Raw genomic sequence first — 20405 nt, 5'->3', positions numbered from 1 at the left:
CGTTGATCTACAAATTTTCTTCATCACGCTGACGTTTGGATTTAATTTTTTCAAATAACATGATTTTTTAATGACAGCGATAGATTTTTTGTTTAAAAAATCCTTTGGGGAGAATGGCATGTTTTAGGTTTGGTGCGTTTTACACACTGCATTTTTGAATGCTAGAAATGTTAATTTCATCAAAACCTTTCCGGTATTTTCAGGGATAGTTTCAGCATTACTACAAAACGTCCTCAAATAATGTTTAGAACCCTAGGTGGCCGCGTTATAACGATCTTTAAAATCTTTCTAGGTAATTACACATCAGTCTGAGTTGATATCACAATTATTATCTAATTCGAAAAAAAAGTACAAAACAGCCTTTGTTTCTACAGATGTATTTTGGCACGTCATGATATGATTGCGTCAAAATAAATGCTGTTGCAATGTTTGTTACGTGACAGCTAAAGTTAATCGCAAATTTTAGTTACATTAGCGCAGTCAGTCTTAGTGCTGTCAAACACGAAAATTTTTGCTGGGAGGTTTGGTCAAGTTCTTCGATCAGAACCACATCAGTCCAAAACAATTCGCTCACAAGCTCCGCGTCAAAAACAACAGTCACAGCCCCATACTGGCCGGTAACACAGGCAATTGCTTCGGATTTTCAGCTGCATAATCCGAATACTTAGCTTCTAATAGGGCTTATTTCGTCTTTGCGCATCATTTGGTCGGATCGACTAGCGGAAATAAATGAGTTACAGCCAATATCTCTAATTTTTGTATAGAGATCCAAGTCCCCTTGTCCGTCTCCATCTGGAAATTTCAGGTGTGAGGTCGTAGCAACTCACGGTGAATTCTCACGTGGAGATTAAACGGAATTATTTTGGACAGTAGCTCCGACATGCGTTATAAACGTTCCTGTGCCGATTTCAGAGATTAAATACATCGCTTTTATACTCGCTGTGCTGACAGCCGAACTTTCAAGCCCATTGAGTTATTGGTAGATTTTGACCTAGTATAATATATATGGCTGAAATCATCAAGATCACTATCGAATTTTACCAGTTGTTATTTGACGACATGTATCGTCAGGAACGATAAACACATGTTAAAAACAACCAGTGGAGTATATGGTACTATTAACCACGTGCGAAATTTGTTAAAATATCGTTGAACAGAGCTCATTCCGAATTTCACGAGGATGCCCAATCCATATCGTTAGTTTCTGTGAGAAAAATGCGGCATCAACAATTACGAGAGACCATCGATAAATATTTTGCCCTATTTAATGTTTTTAACGAGCGAGAATCGGCTTGCTAAAAATATCGAACTAATTATTCAAATTATCATGCAGGAGATCCATCCGGATGTTGTGGACGCCATCGTCAAGACCGCATACATCCGAGGACGCAAATTCGCCCGAAGAGAGGTCAAAGATGCATAAAAATGATCATAATTGCATGGATAAGGTCGTCAAATGAAAATATTTCCACAGTAATAAAAAATTACGTGATTGATCATTTTTTCATCAGGTCGGATTAGAATAAGAGATGCGGACACGATTATGGAGATGATGACGCTAGTGATAAAACATATGGTTCTGGTGGGGGTGACGAAGCAGCAGCGCAAAAAATCGCTGAAGCTTATTACATTCTAGTGTTACAAACGTTAGCCAAACCAGTGCATCCAGAAAAAGTGCAGCGGCTGTGGGTTATTTAGAATAGTTGGACGTACAAGTGCGGACGGTCGGATATACGCACCTACTCTCGGAGGTGTATAAAATCCGGGAAAACTATACCAGACCCAGACCGAAGGAGAATCATCGAGGACAGAAATTTAAATCTCAGCAACTACATTACCGAACTAAATCAAATTCCGATGCTGTCCTATATCATTTTCGAAAATATACAATGGTAATGTAAAATATGAAGACCGTGTTAGATTTTAATCACATCGACGAAAATCTTTCACAGGAAGGCAGGAATGAATTGGAGTCTTAGTACCGCCCTTACCACCGCGCTTAATGATATTACCGCCAGGATTACAGGTGCTATCAGTAGTTCCGCTTGCCATCATGACAGCCGGTGCTGTATCCACTGGGGGTACAGCCAATCCTTTCTTGCTAAGTTGATTAGGATGTGGATTGGTCATGCAAATGATGTTAAAAAGGCTAGAGCCTAAATTAGAAGCAAAAAATAGCCAATATCCGTGGCATGCATTGAGAAATCCTACAAGAAATTTTCTGTGGATTAAGCCCAACGGAAAGAAAGTCTCACGTTTAGATATTTTGACAGTGCAGACCTGATAACGCTTTTGGGTTAATGTTATGAACATTAGACCTTGTTTTTATGAATGAAAATTCAATTTCATCATTAGATTCGGTGTTAGTGATGATCACATGGCGAGCAGGACAAAAATTTCTTCCGGGCCCCGTCCACGACGAACATTTTCACGTTGCCTCACTAAATTTTTAATGCGGTTATCCAGTTTGTTTCCATTAAGATGATCTACCACATAAAAAGGCCGCAATGGTTCCTTGATGAGCCTCGAATACAAAATGGTCCTTATAACAGTCGCACGTTGGATTCCCTCACCGGACACGCAAATAAGGGAATAACCAGTATTGGTAATCCCTAATGCTAATACATTTTTTCGTTCGCACATGACAAACGTCTTTTTGTTCGGTCGCTTCATATTGGTCAAAGACGGTGCGTATAAGCCAGTTTACCATTGCTATTTATAAGCATTTTCATTCTAGTTGTTTAATTGCCCCCATTTTTTTTCGTGAGCCCTCGAAACGGCGAAATCAATTATACGACGATAATTTTCGTTACGGTCCAAGTAATATTTTTGCAGCGCCATCAGCTTAAAGCATATGTAAGCTGTGGTGTTTTTCTCGGGGCATATCATTTGTAAATCGTCATATTTTGGAGTTTCAAATTCTTTGGTATATAAAATCACATCGGATTCTAATTTTTGGTTTAGCGAAAACAATAACTTTCTTTCGTCTGCTTTACCGTAATCCACTCGATCATCATACTTTCCAAAAAATAAAATCCTTGTAACAACCAAAAACACGGTTGTGGAAGGGCTGATCGTAATGCGGTGAAAAATCAAGCTGGCTAAAAGAGCATTTGCGGAAAACTGCATTGAGTAATAATACTTGGGAGTACCTGGGAGGCGATCCAGGAGACCGGACAGCAATTGCAGATAATAGTGTTGGGGCATGGTTCCTGCGCGTCAGACAAAAGGATTTAAATTCTAATAAAAACAATCATCTTTCACGACGATGTAACCATCGGGCGAGTACCTAAAGCCAGGAATATCATAGATGCAAGTTTCGTATCCTATGATTTTTACTGTAAAACATAATTTCCGTGTATTTTCGGAGTGCTTGTTCAAATACAAACCCCCACAAGCAAGGCAATGTCGCAGATATTGTTTTAGAGGATAATATTTGTCCACGATCGAATCGATATTTTTTTATATATTTGCAGAGTGCTGGTTCAAATAAAGACCAGCACAAGAAGGGCAATGACGCAGAAATAGTTTTAGAGGATAATATTTTTACACAGGACCGAATCGATATAAGATATAAAAAAGGACACCATTCTATTACTGTTGCTAAATCAGACGCTGCGATCGTTGTCGTCATCAGATCATACCATTCGGGAGTTTTTTGATTTGTTTTGGGTGATACTTCGACATGAATTCGTTCAGCTGTTAATGCAAATCCATTATTATTATTTTAATAGTAATGATAAAAATAAAAAATGCCGGAGGACACTTATATCACCTACGTCATAATGCAAAATACTGCGACGCTCGACGAAGCGATATTCATCGTGTTCAGAAATAACGTGGATATTTCTTTAGAATTCACTTTAACAAAAAGCGATCAGGATAGCGCGTAAGCAAATTTTGTTGACACCAAGACAAAGCAAAATAATTTATCCAAGCACGGCATTGTTAAAATCAGATACGATTTAGATCTCATTCGAAGGCACCGTGTATCATGCATGACCAGTGCTTACTTTAAAAAGTTATAAAAATTATCACAATCATAACGATATAATATGTCCGAGACTATGTATATCACCCATGTCATCATCGAAAACCGAAAGGATCTCCAGGATGCCATCATTAACACTTACCTCTTAAACATCGATAGTTATGTTGATTTAACTCATACCAAGGTTATAGTGCAGGGCCTGATGGGGCTTGACTCACGGCACAGCAACAGAAAGAATTATTAGATCAAAAACACTGCACATGACCTACGATAAGGATCTCATTATAAAACACAGCACGTGCTGCATCACCCGAGATCAACTTTTGGAATTAATACACACCTCGAGCGTATAAACAAAATTAGGGCATCCAAAGCGGTAATCAACGATTTTGTGGGGTCGGGTGGCCGTTCCGAGCACACGGGGATGTTTTGAAAGCACGGTTACACTGCTGTCAAAATGAACTTATTATGATGAAACATCGTGCTTCGTGCTCGGACCGGCATTTTCACATACTACTATAATTTATAATTTCCAACGATCTGAAAACACTAATGTTTATAAAGAGAACTATATATATATATATATATATATATATATATATATATATATATATATATATATATATATATATAGCACAGTCGATACTTCATTAAGTGCAAATATAAGTATGCAGTCCTACCTTTGTTTACATCATATCTCCCCTATATTATTTCTATCTCCAGAATAGACCCTGCTTTATAATCATTTATTCCAATAAATTTCAAGCCGAACAAGAAGCTTTTGCTATATGCATACATATGTATACATGAGTAAAAATACAGAGGCATAAAAAGCAATTAATTTTTCAGTTATAGTTACCCGGGTATAGTCCGCAATGACAGTACCAAAGTATGGCCTTCCTGCCAGATTAACCCAGTATCGCCAGTGTCGCCAGGAACTCCCTGTCAGAGAATAGCATGGTGCTTGTCTCTTATTACTTTGAATTGTTTTGCCGACCATATTTGGGAGTGAATAGCTATTAGGGGCTATGAAGAAAGAAAAACATAAAGAAGAGATTTAGAAGTCTATTACTTTTATGCTTCAGGGGCAAATTGTAGGCCGAGTATCAACTGAGATTAACCCTGTTTGCGTTTGTAAATTTGCAAAGAAATCTATTTGCTAATCTCAAAAATAAGAGAAGGCAATCAATTTCAACAAGGCAAATTGTAAGTCTCCAAGAAGCTAACTTAACCACTAATCTTTAAAAAATGATTTTCTTTTAACAACTGTTGTCACCTGAATACCTGCAGCATTTTGTCATGTACATGGAGTGAGATGAACATAGCAGGGGTATATGTATTTAAATGAGGTCAAATGTACAACACATGTACAATTTTAGTGTCACTGTATCGAATACCAATAGCTCTGAGTATAGTGTTTCCCCATCTCTGTCATTGTACTGAATACCAATAGGTCTCAGTATAAAGTTTACCAAGATATGGCATTGAACTGAATGTTATAACGTCCCTAGCTTTCCTTAAGCACCAAACAAGCTTTGACTTGATATCAACTTAGGATTTTAATCACAAAACAGAAGAGCTATTTAAGTTTCACAATTTAATAAACGCTAATACTGATAAAAAAATTTAACTGTGCAACGTGAATGAATAAATAAAGAATAAAATTGTAACAATCCAGTCCAAACTCTATTATTATGAAATAGATCCCAATGAATTGATGTTGTATACATTCTTTCCCTTTATAAAAGCACCTAAAATTCTTCTTTGTTTACATAAATGTCGGTGACGTGTGTGGCTGAATGTGAAATTAAGAACGTACATAACAAAATAATCATAAAAATACGATCAATGTATTTCTCAGGAAAGAGTATATTATGAAACAAACTGAATTATAAAACACATGAAAAATGACACCACTCGGATGTTTTTCAAGTTAGTATAGTAATTATATCCTAGAACGTGTTGATACCTTAAAAAAATAAATTTATAATTCTTTTTCTCCTTAATAGTTAACTAAAGGTCACTTCAATGTAATATGCAGATAATGAATACTCCCTGTATGAACTCTACAATAAGTGCTTCTTTCTATACCTGTTGAGTTATTTACCATATTAACAGTACTGACATTTTAATATATTTTTGATTGGAATTTCCGTATGCAGCAATATATAACAGTTTATTATATGCTCATTTTTGTTCTCCGTTAACGTTACATTGTCAGAATCGTGCAATATTTTACAATATTGCACTCACGTGCATTTCATATTGCAATCACGTGCACGACACGTGCACCCAATAGTATATTAGAAACTACTTTGTGAACAAACCATGTAAACTCGCGCAGTAGACGCTTTACGTTGTGGTTGATTAAATTTGTTTCTGAATAAACTAAAGCAGATATTTCGTGGACTGACACATACCAACGGCTTTGCCACATACTATGTTAATTTTTGAGACAATGTTTCGGATTTATGCAAGCGACAGACACCAGACAGGTCATAAAATTGCTGGGTCTCTACAAATAACATGCAAATGACAAGAGATAAACTGTCTCCTTTAGCTGGTAATAAGAATAGAAAAAAATATACTTACAGTTTTGCATCCTGAATTCCTCAAGATGTACTTGGTTCTGCAAATCCAAATCACATGAGCCATGTCTCAAGCTTGATTACACATTTCGAAATAATACTGTAATTTCGACTATATTTCAAGTGCAATTACATCCTCCTTACTGCACTCAAAATGAAATAAGCATTATATTCCGTACCGTCTTTTTGATAATTGCAACTGAAAGACTTCATATTTTTCCCCACATTATGGTTTCAAACATTCAATGACAGAACAGAAACACACTTGCTGATGTCAACACGCTGCTCCCTCGCTGCTGAAACCAGACGTAGAACTGACACAGATAAATCCAGTCATTAACAAGAAATTTAGCAGAATCGCCAAAAATACTAAAATCTATTCGTTCCAGACTAAATGGAAAAGTTGTTGCAATGCGCATTCATTCACAATATGAACCAAAATGCCATTTTCTATCGAAAGAGCGTGACTAAGTTCAAATGTATATGGATGGAGTTATGTGCGCATTAATAATGTTGTTGTGCACTTATGAATCTGCGCCTGCGTGTCTAGTTTGGAATATGCATGAATTTAATTACTTTGTTTCTTGTAGTGTATTTTTGTTTATATAATTAAGCATTAGGTAGAATAAGAAAATGAGCATATAATAAAAAGGTTACTGCATTCGTATGGGAAAATATGAACTCGTTTTGTTGGATTGATATACTGCACTCCCAAGGTCATGCAGTATATCCATCCGAAAAACTAGTTCACATTTTCCCATACAAATGCACTAACCTATATATACAAGATTATTTTTTGTCACTCGAGTCAATATAGATGTATGCAAACAGCTAAATAGCTCTCCTGCAGCATATAGCAAGGTTACTTCTACCGGATCGTCAATCTTCAACAATGAAGAATATATTGTACATTTATTTTGTATAATTACGAATATTATACAGTGTGGATTGTTTTATTCGTTTGCACTGCATTGTGATCTGTATAGTAAGCATACCGCATTCGTATTGGCTCTTCTATGCCTACTTGTCGTGTATACTCGCTGCCGGTCAGTGTTTCATGAAAACAAATTAGGCAGCTTTTTAGTCAATAGCAAATATGATTCCATACTGGTAGAGGCTTTTTCTTTACAATTCCACTATTTGACACTTCAGAATAATACAACTCAGGATAATGCATTTCATTTAATGAGTTGTTTATAGTCATAGATGACATTTTATAGTAATACCATAGATACAAAACCTCAGTATAACGTAATCTCACCTGTAAGGTGATCCACCTGTATGGCTCCCATTATCAACTTTATACTGAGGGAGTAATGTGTAGTATTATAGAGTAGAGCTGTAGAAATGAGTGAAAACGTGAAGAAAGAGTTGCATTTGAAGATAATAGTGGTTGAAGTATAAAGTTACACAAGTCACAGTTCTGACGTGAATTGAAGTCAAAAGGGATGAAAGGAAAAGTTGGACACGAGAACAACTCTGATAAAGTAGTTTGTTGATGTATGCTGCAGTAAGCAGGAGGCACAGTAAGCAGTAAGCAGGTGACACAGTAAGCAGGTGATACAGTAAGCAGTAAACAGGTGACAAAAATATCAGCAACTCATTCTAGAAAAGTTTACTTTTGGAACCCTACATCCAGTTTGTGTGCAAATTTACAAATTGGTGCAAAACAAATTTGCAAACTGACATTCTGAATGATGATGGAATAAATCAAATGTTTCATTTGCTTATATAATATCAATTATGTATGCAAATGATCACACTTAATGATGGATATTGTACATGAAAAGATTAATGTCTATAATGTCACGAAAGAGAAGATAGGGATATTTTTACTTTTCCATCTTATTTTTGCCATTTTTTCTGCAGTGACCCAACATAAACTTAATTTGGAAATGTTTCCTCTCTCATTATTTCTGACTAGACTACTAAACAATTCATTTTGGTAATACAAGTTTTAAAAACTGGAGTCAATACCCAAACACAGTTTGTACGAAATACAGATACGACTTTTGAACTATTCTGAAATTAATATGATCAATGTCTATCTTATTCAAAGTAGTCTTTCATGGCTCAATAATCTTTTTAAATTAATAACATTCACTGATTTTAATGCACGTATTTATGTTTTAATATTTTTATGAAATTATTAGAGACAATGCTGACATGTGCTATGAATTCAAAATGTTGCTATACAAATGCATATCACATTTTCTTTTGTTTACACAATGTCAGATTCCAGTGTACTGAAATGTTATAAATAATGTGAAACTTAATCAACAAAAATGCACAATGTGACGAGTCATTTAAAAAACATAAGGGAATTAACTCTTTTTTCTCAATAGCAGTAGAAATTTGATGCAAAGAAATGGTTAACAAATGTTATTTGAAACGTGAGCACAACTTTGCAGCGTATGTTTGGACAACATTGATTATCCCTCATTTTACTTGCATAAAACTAATCATAATAAATAATGTAATCCTTTCTTTACATACATGTCACCTTTTGTTATCTGAGTACTGCTGGATCACTATTATTCGGTAGTTAGACTACACAATAACTCTATTAGGAGACAAATTTTGAGTAAAAGTATTTGTGAAGTGTCGAATTGAATTGCAGTGAACTTTGAAGTTGAATGCATTGAGCATTTAAATTTTTTCGCATTTAAGCCAGAACAGTCTTTTCGAAGAGTCACTTCGACCTTTCTTCGTTCATCCCCCCCCCCCCCATGTCAGTGTAAACTTCAAAAGGTCAGCATTCCAACTCGGTGAAATTGACCGGGATCTCTTAACACAGGCCTTACAAAGCATGTGTCTGTGTGTGTGAGACTTGGACTTTTAACGTAGCTTTAACAATTTTTCAGTCGTATAGCTACGAGGTCCGCATTGTGGCAGTTTATAATGATGTCTTGCACTGGGGCATCATGCCGCAGACATGTAGCATGATGTCCCACCCAGTCACATTATCCTGACACCAGGCCGACCAGTCTTTGGCATGACTTGGCCTGGGATAGAACCCACAACCTTCCGCATCCAAGGCAGACGCTCTAACCATTAGGCCACCAGAGCGGTTCGTTAGAAAGTAAACATTTGAGCTACCAACGCTAACCGCTTGGTAGGAACCTATGTCAACTTATTTTTTTCAAAGGGAAATTGTTACGCACCGTCATCCGCAGATTCCGAGCTGTCGATATCTGATGAAATGAATTTTTTCTTTGGGAACAGTTAGCATATGACTGGGTGGAATAAATTACGGCGTACACTTTAGAAACAAGCAGAATTTAAAGTGACGACCTAAGTCGAAATTCTTCAGTCTGGAATTTCCTGAAAGAGAAAAGTAGTCTTGACTCCGTGGAAGCCTAAAGAGAATAGTGCTTTCCTCGTTAAACAAGAAAGGGACCAGGTGGGCGTCATGTAAAAAGAAAGACAGGTTTTAGTGCTAGGAAGCACATGTTCTGAAAGAGAACAACAATAAGGTACGCAATTTCAGTTTTACGTAATATTATATTATTTGATCGTTTTATGCAAATGTGTTTGCTATGCCTGGGTTTCCATATTATGCATCGTTTATTCAATGTCATGGAAATTTGTTGATGCTAGAGTTGTTATGCAATTTATTGTATTTAATTTCATGAAAAGTGTTGATTCTAGAGTTGTTCAGCAATTTATTATTATTCAATTTCATAGAAGGTGTTGATGCTAGAACTGTTATGCAATTTACTTTTTACTTTTAGAACTATTAGCTCATTGGTAGAATTGATTGCATGCGATCCAAATGCTCATATGTGTAAGATTTCATAGGGTTATAAGAAATAAGTTCCTTTGGTAGGACGATACAGCTTATCGTGAGTTAACGATACATACCTGATTATATCTGATTTTGTAATGTTTGAATAATCTTGTAGGTTAAGGATTGCTTTGAGTTACAATCTGAATTTCAAGCAATAGTAATCGAACATGTAGTAGCATAAGTAAAAGAATACGTTAATATTCGATAGACGCTCGCATGGTAATTTAAGACCTGCCGCTGGAAGCATGGTCAATGTCCTATCGTACTAAGTCAGAATTTACGCAGTGTGTGGATAGCCAACATGATCTGAGTAATTTCGTCCTTTAGGGAACAGCTTTCTGGGAGAGAGACTGGTCAGTCTCAAGACAGAAGTCCGAGGAAAAAGAAGGACGAGTCAGAATAAAAGGACCAGGAAGTCCATGAAGGAGCAAAGCATGGAGCTTAGGAAGTTGAAGAACGAGGAGGACGATGATATACGTTCAATAAAGGAAGGTGATGCAAATCAATCGTGGACTTTGCCCTCTTTTCAACTCTCGTTATGATGATGATGAAATAAATCAAAATTGGACACACCCATTAAATTTTATTGATATCATCTAACTTGAATTGGAATTGCCGTTATTAATTTGTTCTGATTAAACTTGTTATTGTCTTGTCAAAAGGGGGCTCGGATTGCTTTATTTCTTGCCAGTATTCCTGCTCAGGTCTCTGTTGAAATTCTTTTCTTCTTTCACTCCCGCCGGGCTATAATATCGAGAGAGGTCAAATCCAATTAACCACCCCTCTTACTAAGAGGGCGAAGTTACAGTATTAAGATTGAAATTTTCTCTAAACTATATTAAAAGTAATTTTTCATTAGATTATATTGAAAGTAATTTTCCACTAATATATATTGAGATTAATTTTATCCATTTCTGCAAGACATATTATACTATTTTATTAAAGACGGCGCATTTACGAGCAAGTGCAAAACCCCATAAAATAAATTTCTCTTGTATCCAAAGGTCAGCAAATTTTAGACTTGGTGGAAAGCTGCTGAACAAGCAACTTCTTAAATTCCTAGTGGATGAGTAAGCTTCGCGCGTTTTTTTTTAAACGAATAAGCCGATGCAGCAGAATTCTCCGTGGGAAAGGACGAGAGCATCGTTCTGATTCGAAATGAATGAACACAAGTATCTAGAAGAATGTCCATATTTGGTTGTGTTACCACGTTCAAAACTGCGTATAAATTAAGAGAAAGCTTACGCAAAATCAGTTCATTCATCGAGAATCAGAAGACCCTGTCTTTCCTTACAAGTAAACATCGTTTGTGTTCGTAGACTTCTATGTATTTTTACTGCTGAGACAAGTGCGTGCACACGTGAAAACAGTTGAAAGAGCTACATGTACCATGTTTACGACTCTACGATGCATCCCTTGTTGAATCACAGAACAGTGGTAGATGCAAAAGTAAGTTTTTACTTACTATTATCTCGATTCAACTTTAGGAATCCTGTTCCATGCAAGAATTAGACATTGTCTTCTTTACTGCACAGACATCGTATACATGCGACTCTATTTTCAAAATAGGCACACGTCAACGCCGAAATATGATTGGCTCAAAAGATTATACTTATTATCACATGAGCTCGGCCTTATCTCAGAATAAAACTTCGCGAAAATCGCACGTTTCGGAGCCCGTAACTTCAGTTTGGTACAACGCAGAAATGTCAATAATGGCTTGATGAATAGAAAAATATCTCAAGAGTAAAACAAGCCATCTAGTTTGTCGTGTGCCTTTAAAAACAGAAATAGCAGAAGGAAATCGAGGGTCATGGGTGGAACGAAGTATTTGGCAGTTCCGTACCTTCTCTCATATATTATGATAGAGAGGGTCCTGTGTCAGAACAGGTCGTGTGGGTAATCTAAGGTATTTTTGTCACTCTGTACGATTTTTTCCTTTAGACTATTGTTTTTTTTCTCTCAACATCAAGCTCGCGTCGAGCACCTGTGCAAAATAATACATATGACTAGCGCATGGTTATAAGCATTACGCATGCAAGGTTATACGATTTATTTTCTCAATTTTAAACATTAATAAAGGATTTTATGTCCAAGGATGTAATATATTTTATGCTACTTTTATGATTTGCTTACATTCCAAAGCAGAATGTTTAAACCTACATCGCGTGATACCTATAAGCGTCGTTCTAAGCCTTACCTGGTGTATCTTCAACCTTTCTGATTTGTTGTTTTGCTACACTTGTATATCCCCCGTTTTTCTCAAGATCACCGTCAGATGAGCCAAGAAGTGTGTACATAGGTACAATTGGACTGCGTTGTTTCTTGTAGTTATACACCATGACTGTTTTTTCCCCGCCACTTTGTATCATGCAAATATAAAATGTATTAGATGGGGTTTTTTTTCGATTCTCACTCAGTAGTAAGGCAGTTCAATAATTAATAATTACTGTTGCAATATACGCTTTACCCATATTCAGTATTCAGTAACAGTAAAGGCATCAACAAATGCGATATGTATACCCTACCCTAACACAGACAGACTAAAATATATCCTTATATGCAATGTGCAAGCATACGAAAAGGTTAACAACGGATATGAACACATTGTAACAGAGAAAAATTAATTTAGAATCGCTTGTAAGGCAAATGACATACTCAATGCTTTCGGGAACATCTTTAGAGAGAAAGAATAGGAAGATACAGTATGATGGGGAAAATAATTTTGCAAAACAAGTTAAGGATCTATTGGAAAAGGAAAACACTGAATACCTCTCAGCTTATTCAGGCCGAGGAACATCTGTACTTGGAAGTGCTTAACAGAACCTATATTAGAATGTTGCAGTATTTTTCTTACAATTAACAAACTAAATTATGTGACGTGTTACCAAAGCTAATTGAGGGGTTAAAAAACATCTACAATACATTAACAGACATGACTTCCAGTCATGATGAAAGCAAGGGAAAAAACAGGTCAAATGTTTTAGACAACCTTCCTTGCTCCCTAGCAAAAGACACAATGGAAACACCTAACTTTACATTTGATGAAACGGTCTGAATTTCGAAATACACACGTTTTTGAGAAGGGATACAATGAGCTTTAAGACAGACTTGTAAAGAGACTGGACATATATGAAAAATAATCCAGTTTTATTACCCTATCTCTAAGGCGACTGAGTTCTTTTTAAAGTGATTTAAACTTAAAGATGAAACCTTCACATGATGTATTGGATGCCATCAAACAGAAACGCTTTCTTTGGTTCTTCCCTGTAATTTTGTGATCTGAAACAGAATCAGTATTCTCTAAACCTGTGGCAATGCCTTCAAGGATAATATCTGTGACAATGCCTTTAATGGTAAGACCTGTGACAATTCCTTTCAAGAAAAAGACACGTGGCAATGCCTTTAAGAAAGAGACATGTGGCAATGCCTTTAGGAATAGAACCAGTGACAATGCCTTTAAGGATCGCTACTGTGGCAATACATTTTAAGATGTGGCAATGCCTCTAAAGAATAAGACATGTGGCAATGCCTCTAAAGAATAAGACATGTGACAATGCCTCTAAAGAATAAGACATGTGGTAATGCCTCTAAAGAATAAGACATGTGGTAATGCCTCTAAAGAATAAGACATGTGGCAATGCCTCTAAAGAATAAGACATGTGACAATGCCTCTAAAGAATAAGACATGTGACAATGCCTCTAAAGAATAAGACATGTGACAATGCCTCTAAAGAATAAGACATGTGACAATGCCTCTAAAGAATAAGACATGTGACAATGCCTCTAAAGAATAAGACATGTGGCAATGCCTCTAAAGAATAAGACATGTGACAATGCCTCTAAAGAATAAGACATGTGGCAATGCCTCTAAAGAATAAGACATGTGACAATGCCTCTAAAGAATAAGACATGTGACAATGCCTCTAAAGAATAAGACATGTGACAATGCCTCTAAAGAATAAGACATGTGACAATGCCTCTAAAGAATAAGACATGTGGTAATGCCTCTAAAGAATAAGACATGTGGCAATGCCTCTAAAGAATAAGACATGTGACAATGCCTCTAAAGAATAAGACATGTGGTAATGCCTCTAAAGAATAAGACATGTGACAATGCCTCTAAAGAATAAGACATGTGGTAATGCCTCTAAAGAATAAGACATGTGACAATGCCTCTAAAGAATAAGACATGTGACAATGCCTCTAAAGAATAAGACATGTGACAATGCCTCTAAAGAATAAGACATGTGACAATGCCTCTAAAGAATAAGACATGTGACAATGCCTCTAAAGAATAAGACATGTGGTAATGCCTCTAAAGAATAAGACATGTGACAATGCCTCTAAAGAATAAGACATGTGACAATGCCTCTAAAGAATAAGACATGTGGTAATGCCTCTAAAGAATAAGACATGTGACAATGCCTCTAAAGAATAAGACATGTGGTAATGCCTCTAAAGAATAAGACATGTGACAATGCCTCTAAAGAATAAGACATGTGGTAATGCCTCTAAAGAATAAGACATGTGACAATGCCTCTAAAGAATAAGACATGTGGCAATGCCTCTAAAGAATAAGACATGTGACAATGCCTCTAAAGAATAAGACATGTGACAATGCCTCTAAAGAATAAGACATGTGACAATGCCTCTAAAGAATAAGACATGTGGTAATGCCTCTAAAGAATAAGACATGTGACAATGCCTCTAAAGAATAAGACATGTGGTAATGCCTCTAAAGAATAAGACATGTGACAATGCCTCTAAAGAATAAGACATGTGGTAATGCCTCTAAAGAATAAGACATGTGACAATGCCTCTAAAGAATAAGACATGTGGCAATGCCTCTAAAGAATAAGACATGTGACAATGCCTCTAAAGAATAAGACATGTGACAATGCCTCTAAAGAATAAGACATGTGGCAATGCCTCTAAAGAATAAGACCTTTGAGAATGCCTTATCGTAATACATCTACTCACCCAGAAAACAAAATGTAATATTAAAATAAACCAAAACAACCAAAGCTTAATGAGGTTTTACCAACTTCAGATAATCAAGTAAAATACGAACACACATTCATGGCAGTTAACATATATGTTAATGTCCGTATTATTTACATTTTTAGATGCCGTTTTAGTAAACTTCAATTATTGCCCTGTATGCACGCCACGAGTACTGTCTATTTTACAGTATATAAATAGCATATCAAATATCGCAACGATAAATGAGCAACTCTGTCGCTAGCTTGGATAGGCTTCAACATACATACATACATACATACATACATACATACGTTACAGCACTTGCCTTCTACTCGCAGAATAGACAATACAAGTCCAGTATTTGTTATAAGAAATTGGGTTGGTACACGAGGTTGGTAAATGGAGATAAATACATTTCTCCTGCTTTGTTACACCCTTATCATATGGGACAAATGTCAAGTCACATTTTGCTTGAAACAAAAGAATCAGGCACTTTTCTTACTCCAATCCCATGACCAGCACCCTTCAGAAGCTCCAGTGGAATGACCACCACTAATATGATGTTCATGCTATGTTGTTTATACAGACAAGTAGCAAACTAAACAATCTGAAAGTTACTTAATACTTATCATACAATAGAACAATCCAGCATGAACAGTAATCAGGATAGTTTCATTGCTCAGAGTGAACAAAACTCGAACAGGCTCAAGGTTGCCTGAATAGTTAAATATGTGTAAAATGAGAATAACACAATAATTGCAACTGAAAACGTACAAATGGTAAAGGTTACATACTTCAATCCTTTCTTAAAAATAGGCATCTAATATCAACATGTGATATTTTCCCTTCTGGAATACCAGGATATACATATTGGTCATCAGACGGCAAACACTCGTCCTTGATTGACTACATTTTGATTCCCTCCTCCAAAATAGATTTAGTCCGTAGTGCCAATATTGAAGATGACCATCATCTCAATCTATCTGATCATTTACCTTCACGAACAGAGTTGTTAGTTCCAGACGAACTCCTGGAATCAACATTTTCCAGATATCCAGTTACAATCAACTGTCTAAAAGCTTCTTCAGAACAGCAGGAGCGGTAGAGAAGTGAAACCAGTGAGCACTTACATTCAATGGAGCTATTTTTACACAACATTTCTGATGTAGAAAACGCTCTAGTTACTGTTGCGACTGTTTTACGCAATACAGCTGACAAAATTCTTCCAAAGAAAACCGTCCTGCCACACTTAAAACCTTATTGGAAATTCACTAATGTGGCTGAACTATATAAAGAGATGAGAAGAAAACGAGCGTTATGGACAAAAGAAGAACGGCCACGTGGTACACAATTTAAAACTTATGCAGAATATAAAAATGCGAAAAGAAAATTCAGAAACCAGTTAAACAAGGCAAAAGACCAGTACGAACAGGAACAATTCAATGAGCTGTAAAAAGCTGCAGAACTGGATGTAGGGAAATTCAACAGAATAGTAAGACTTCATAAGAAGGGACAGAGACAAGATATTTCTGAACTAAAAGTGGAACGAGAAATAATACGGGACCTGATTTGATTTATGACGCGTGGCGCCAGCATTTTAAAATTTTAGGTACTGAAATACCAGATAGTCATTTTAACGAATCGTTTGCAGCTGAAATTAGAAACAAAATGAAGAATATTGTGGATTCAAATATTGATGACGGAGCAGATACGGATATGTGTGAAACCATATTACAGAAAGACATTGAAGAGGTTGTACGAGAGCTGAAGAAAAATAAATCATGTGGACATGATAAAATATATGCAGAGCATTTAATTTTTGCCTGTCACTCGATTAGTTCTATTTTGTGTAAAGTGTACAATAGCATAATTTCCTTGGAAACGTATCCTGACTACTTCAAAACTGTAAATGTTATACATATCTTTAAAGATGGGAAAAAAGACAGACTAGATATGAATAAATATAGAGATATCTCAATCGTTCCTGTTTTTCAAAAAGTATTTTAAAAAATTATTGTTGAACAGGCTAATTCTTTTTAGTGAAAAGATCAATTTCCCTCACCCATTAAAATGGGGATTTCGAAGCGAATGCAGTGGCATCACTCCAGCCTTTAATAAAAGAGGGAATAGCACATTAATTAGAAGGTCAATCAAAAGTTTATGCTACATTCCTGGACAATGCGAAGGCCTTTAATACGGTATGGCATGATGGCATCTTTTATAAGCTATTCTATCTCGGAGTTAAAGGATAAATGTGGAGATTGATTAAAAATTCTTTTCGAGAAGTTAGGGCCCTTGTTTTGCTCAACGGGCATCATTCGAAACCATACTCAGTCAATCAAGGGGTAGGACAAGGAAGAACGCTATCAGCATGGTTATTCTTAGTCATGATAAATGACCTAATATCCTTGCTGGAGTCAACAAAATCTGGAATACAAGTTGGTACCTTAAGTATCCCCTGTGTTTTACTAGCGAATGACACGACCTTGCTATCTTCAGCATTTAATGGTATGTGTGTTTTAATTCGCAACCTCCATGACTATGCATCGAAGTGGAGACTCCGGTATAATGCTGATAAAAGCAATATTGTCATATTTTCAAAGAAAAAAATCATACAAAAATATATGTTCATGCTCGGAGATAAAGGGATTCCTATAGTCTCTTCTAGAACCTATGATGGGGGTTACTCTCTCCACAGATCTTTCTAATACTGATGCAGTGAAAAATGCTTGTGATAAAGGAAGATCAATATTGTATTCCCTTGTTGGGACTGGTGTTGGAAAGGATGGAATGAATCCAATTAATAGTACTAAAATATGGCCAAACATAGCACTACCTGCAATGGCATATGGATGCTAATTATGGTCCAACTTGAGCCAGTCAGAGGTATATGATCTAGAAGTATGTCAAAGAAAAGCTGCAAGAAGAATTATAGGACTTGATCAGCGCTCTTCTACAGAAACAACAATTAGCAGTCTTGGACTGTGGTCAGTTGAGGGATATGTAGATAAAATCAAGTTAGGTTTCTTCAATAAAATCTGCAGAGCTAATGGTTCACTAGCATGGAAAATTATATTCAACAGAAGAATTCTTGACTTCCTCATGCACGAGAGCGAGAGCGTAGGTTTTGTTAAAGATATATATTGTGTTCTTTTGAAATACCAGCTTGGCGGTTTTTTCCACCTATACATGAACACCCTATATTCTGTCTCGAAACCAGTCTGGAGGAGGAATATTGAAACGTCAGTTCACTGCTGCGAAGAATCATTGTGGAGATCCATACTAGTCTTCAACCACGTGCCGTCTGGAAGCTTGGTAAATGTTTTCCTAATAAAACTTTGACTTTCGCTAACATTGCCTTTTTAACTATGTGTTCAATTTCAACAGAGAATGATTATAACTGTAAACTCTTCAAGAAATTGGCTACAGATAGAGCAAATCATATGTTACTATACTGCCAAGCCCTAAACAACGAACGTAATACTATGTTTGAAAAAATAATAGATGCAATAGGTATTCTAGACTCGTACTGGCTTTTATGTCAGGATAATGACTCATTACTTCATATCCTTTTGGGCAAGAGAGTGGACATCTTTGATTCTAAGGATGATAAATCATGGCAGGCATTCATGTGTGTGGTGGCTGATGGAATAGACACAATGTACAGAAGAATAAATGAACTTGAAAACGATATATGATACTATGCTTGTTCAGTAAATTAGGAAAATAGAACCATTTCATTTCGATCTTATAAATTATATACATGTGTTCTAAGTGAGAGACAACATGATAATCCATTTAAATCGTTATCGCCGAATGTAAATAATTCCAATTCCCTTATTTTCCTCTCTTAATCTATGTTGCGTATATATCTCGTTTGCAATGAGTTCTCTCACTCATGTCTTTAGATACTGCATTTTCTTTACGTTTCTTGATATTTATATATGTATTATATGTGTATGTGTGTATATATATGTATGTATATGTGTATATGTATGTATATGTATGTGTATATGTATGCATATGTGTATATATGTGTATATATGCATGTGTGTATGTGTGTATGTATATCCGTGTGTATGTATATCCGTGTGTATGTATATATGTGTGTATGTATGTATATGTGTATGAACATATGTATGTGTGTATATATATATCTGTATGTGTGTATATATGTATATATGTGTGTATATGTGTGCATGTATACATGTGTGTGTATATATATATATATATATATATATATATATATATATATATATATATATATATATATATATATATATATATATATAGCGTACTGTTAGTCCATTAATGTCAAGCTATGTTCCTATTTTTTTTTGTATTAACGAAAAATTAACTGAATGAAATCTCTTCTGAAGAGGAAATAAAGAAAGTCAGTCAGTCAGTCAGACAGACATACATACATACATACATACATACAACCGATATTTATTGTATCTGCAGATATTCTCTAAGATATTACAGTGTTTCTTGCCACTCAATACTCGTATATCCTATTCCGCATTCGGATTTCTTAATCCAGTGCTATTTCTGTATAGCTTACAATAAGAATGAAATGACAGTCCGTAGCACTGTGGTAGTTTGTCTTTAAAAATGATAGACAAGTTACCTGTTATTCAACTGGATCTTAATGCAAGCGCTTCTCCGGTAAAATTCAATTGTAGACCTATCAGCCAAAATAGTGTCCCAGTCGAATATTAAAAAATACACAAATACAACTAATGGAAACTAATAGCCGTTTTGGGAATAGTCTACACACCTTCCGGACGAGAAAACAATTTTCTTACATTAAAACATAGTCTGTAATAATGAAATGGTGATTTTGTTGTGTGTCCTCGGTGCGTAGCAACCACAGTCGCACGCATTCTGAGTGAGAGTTACGTCCCTTTGTAAACGGTAAGCGGTTACTTCGAGAGAGAAAAAAGAATCCACGCTAAGTAAACAGAATTTTCTGCTTACCGTAAAACAGGACAACATTACTGCATATTTTGTATAAAGCATGCTCTGTTGCTAATTTTTCTGACGGAAG

The 20405-nt window shown here is 35.9% G+C and overlaps 1 protein-coding gene across 1 annotated transcript in view; it reads right to left on the bottom strand.

Moving 5' to 3' along the window:
* Positions 1–20189, bottom strand: part of LOC149792294 (ciliary microtubule associated protein 1A-like) — a 38237-nt gene extending 18048 nt beyond the window's left edge. Inside the window, exons 1-3 of the mRNA XM_089970857.1 lie at positions 19986–20189; positions 12570–12730; positions 4851–5017 (exon numbers count right to left, since the gene is read on the bottom strand). Of these exons, the coding sequence (XP_089826983.1) occupies positions 4851–5017; positions 12570–12711 (309 nt within the window). The 5' untranslated portion in view covers positions 12712–12730; positions 19986–20189. The remainder of the gene's footprint in view (positions 1–4850; positions 5018–12569; positions 12731–19985) is intronic.
* Positions 20190–20405: the final 216 nt, after the last annotated feature.

This window comes from Sinohyriopsis cumingii, chromosome 9 (assembly GCF_028554795.1).
Source record: "Sinohyriopsis cumingii isolate HCF-2022 chromosome 9, ASM2855479v2, whole genome shotgun sequence".
In the NCBI taxonomy this organism is placed as follows: Eukaryota; Metazoa; Mollusca; class Bivalvia; order Unionida; family Unionidae; genus Sinohyriopsis; species Sinohyriopsis cumingii.
This window is presented reverse-complemented; position numbering and strand designations above follow the sequence as displayed.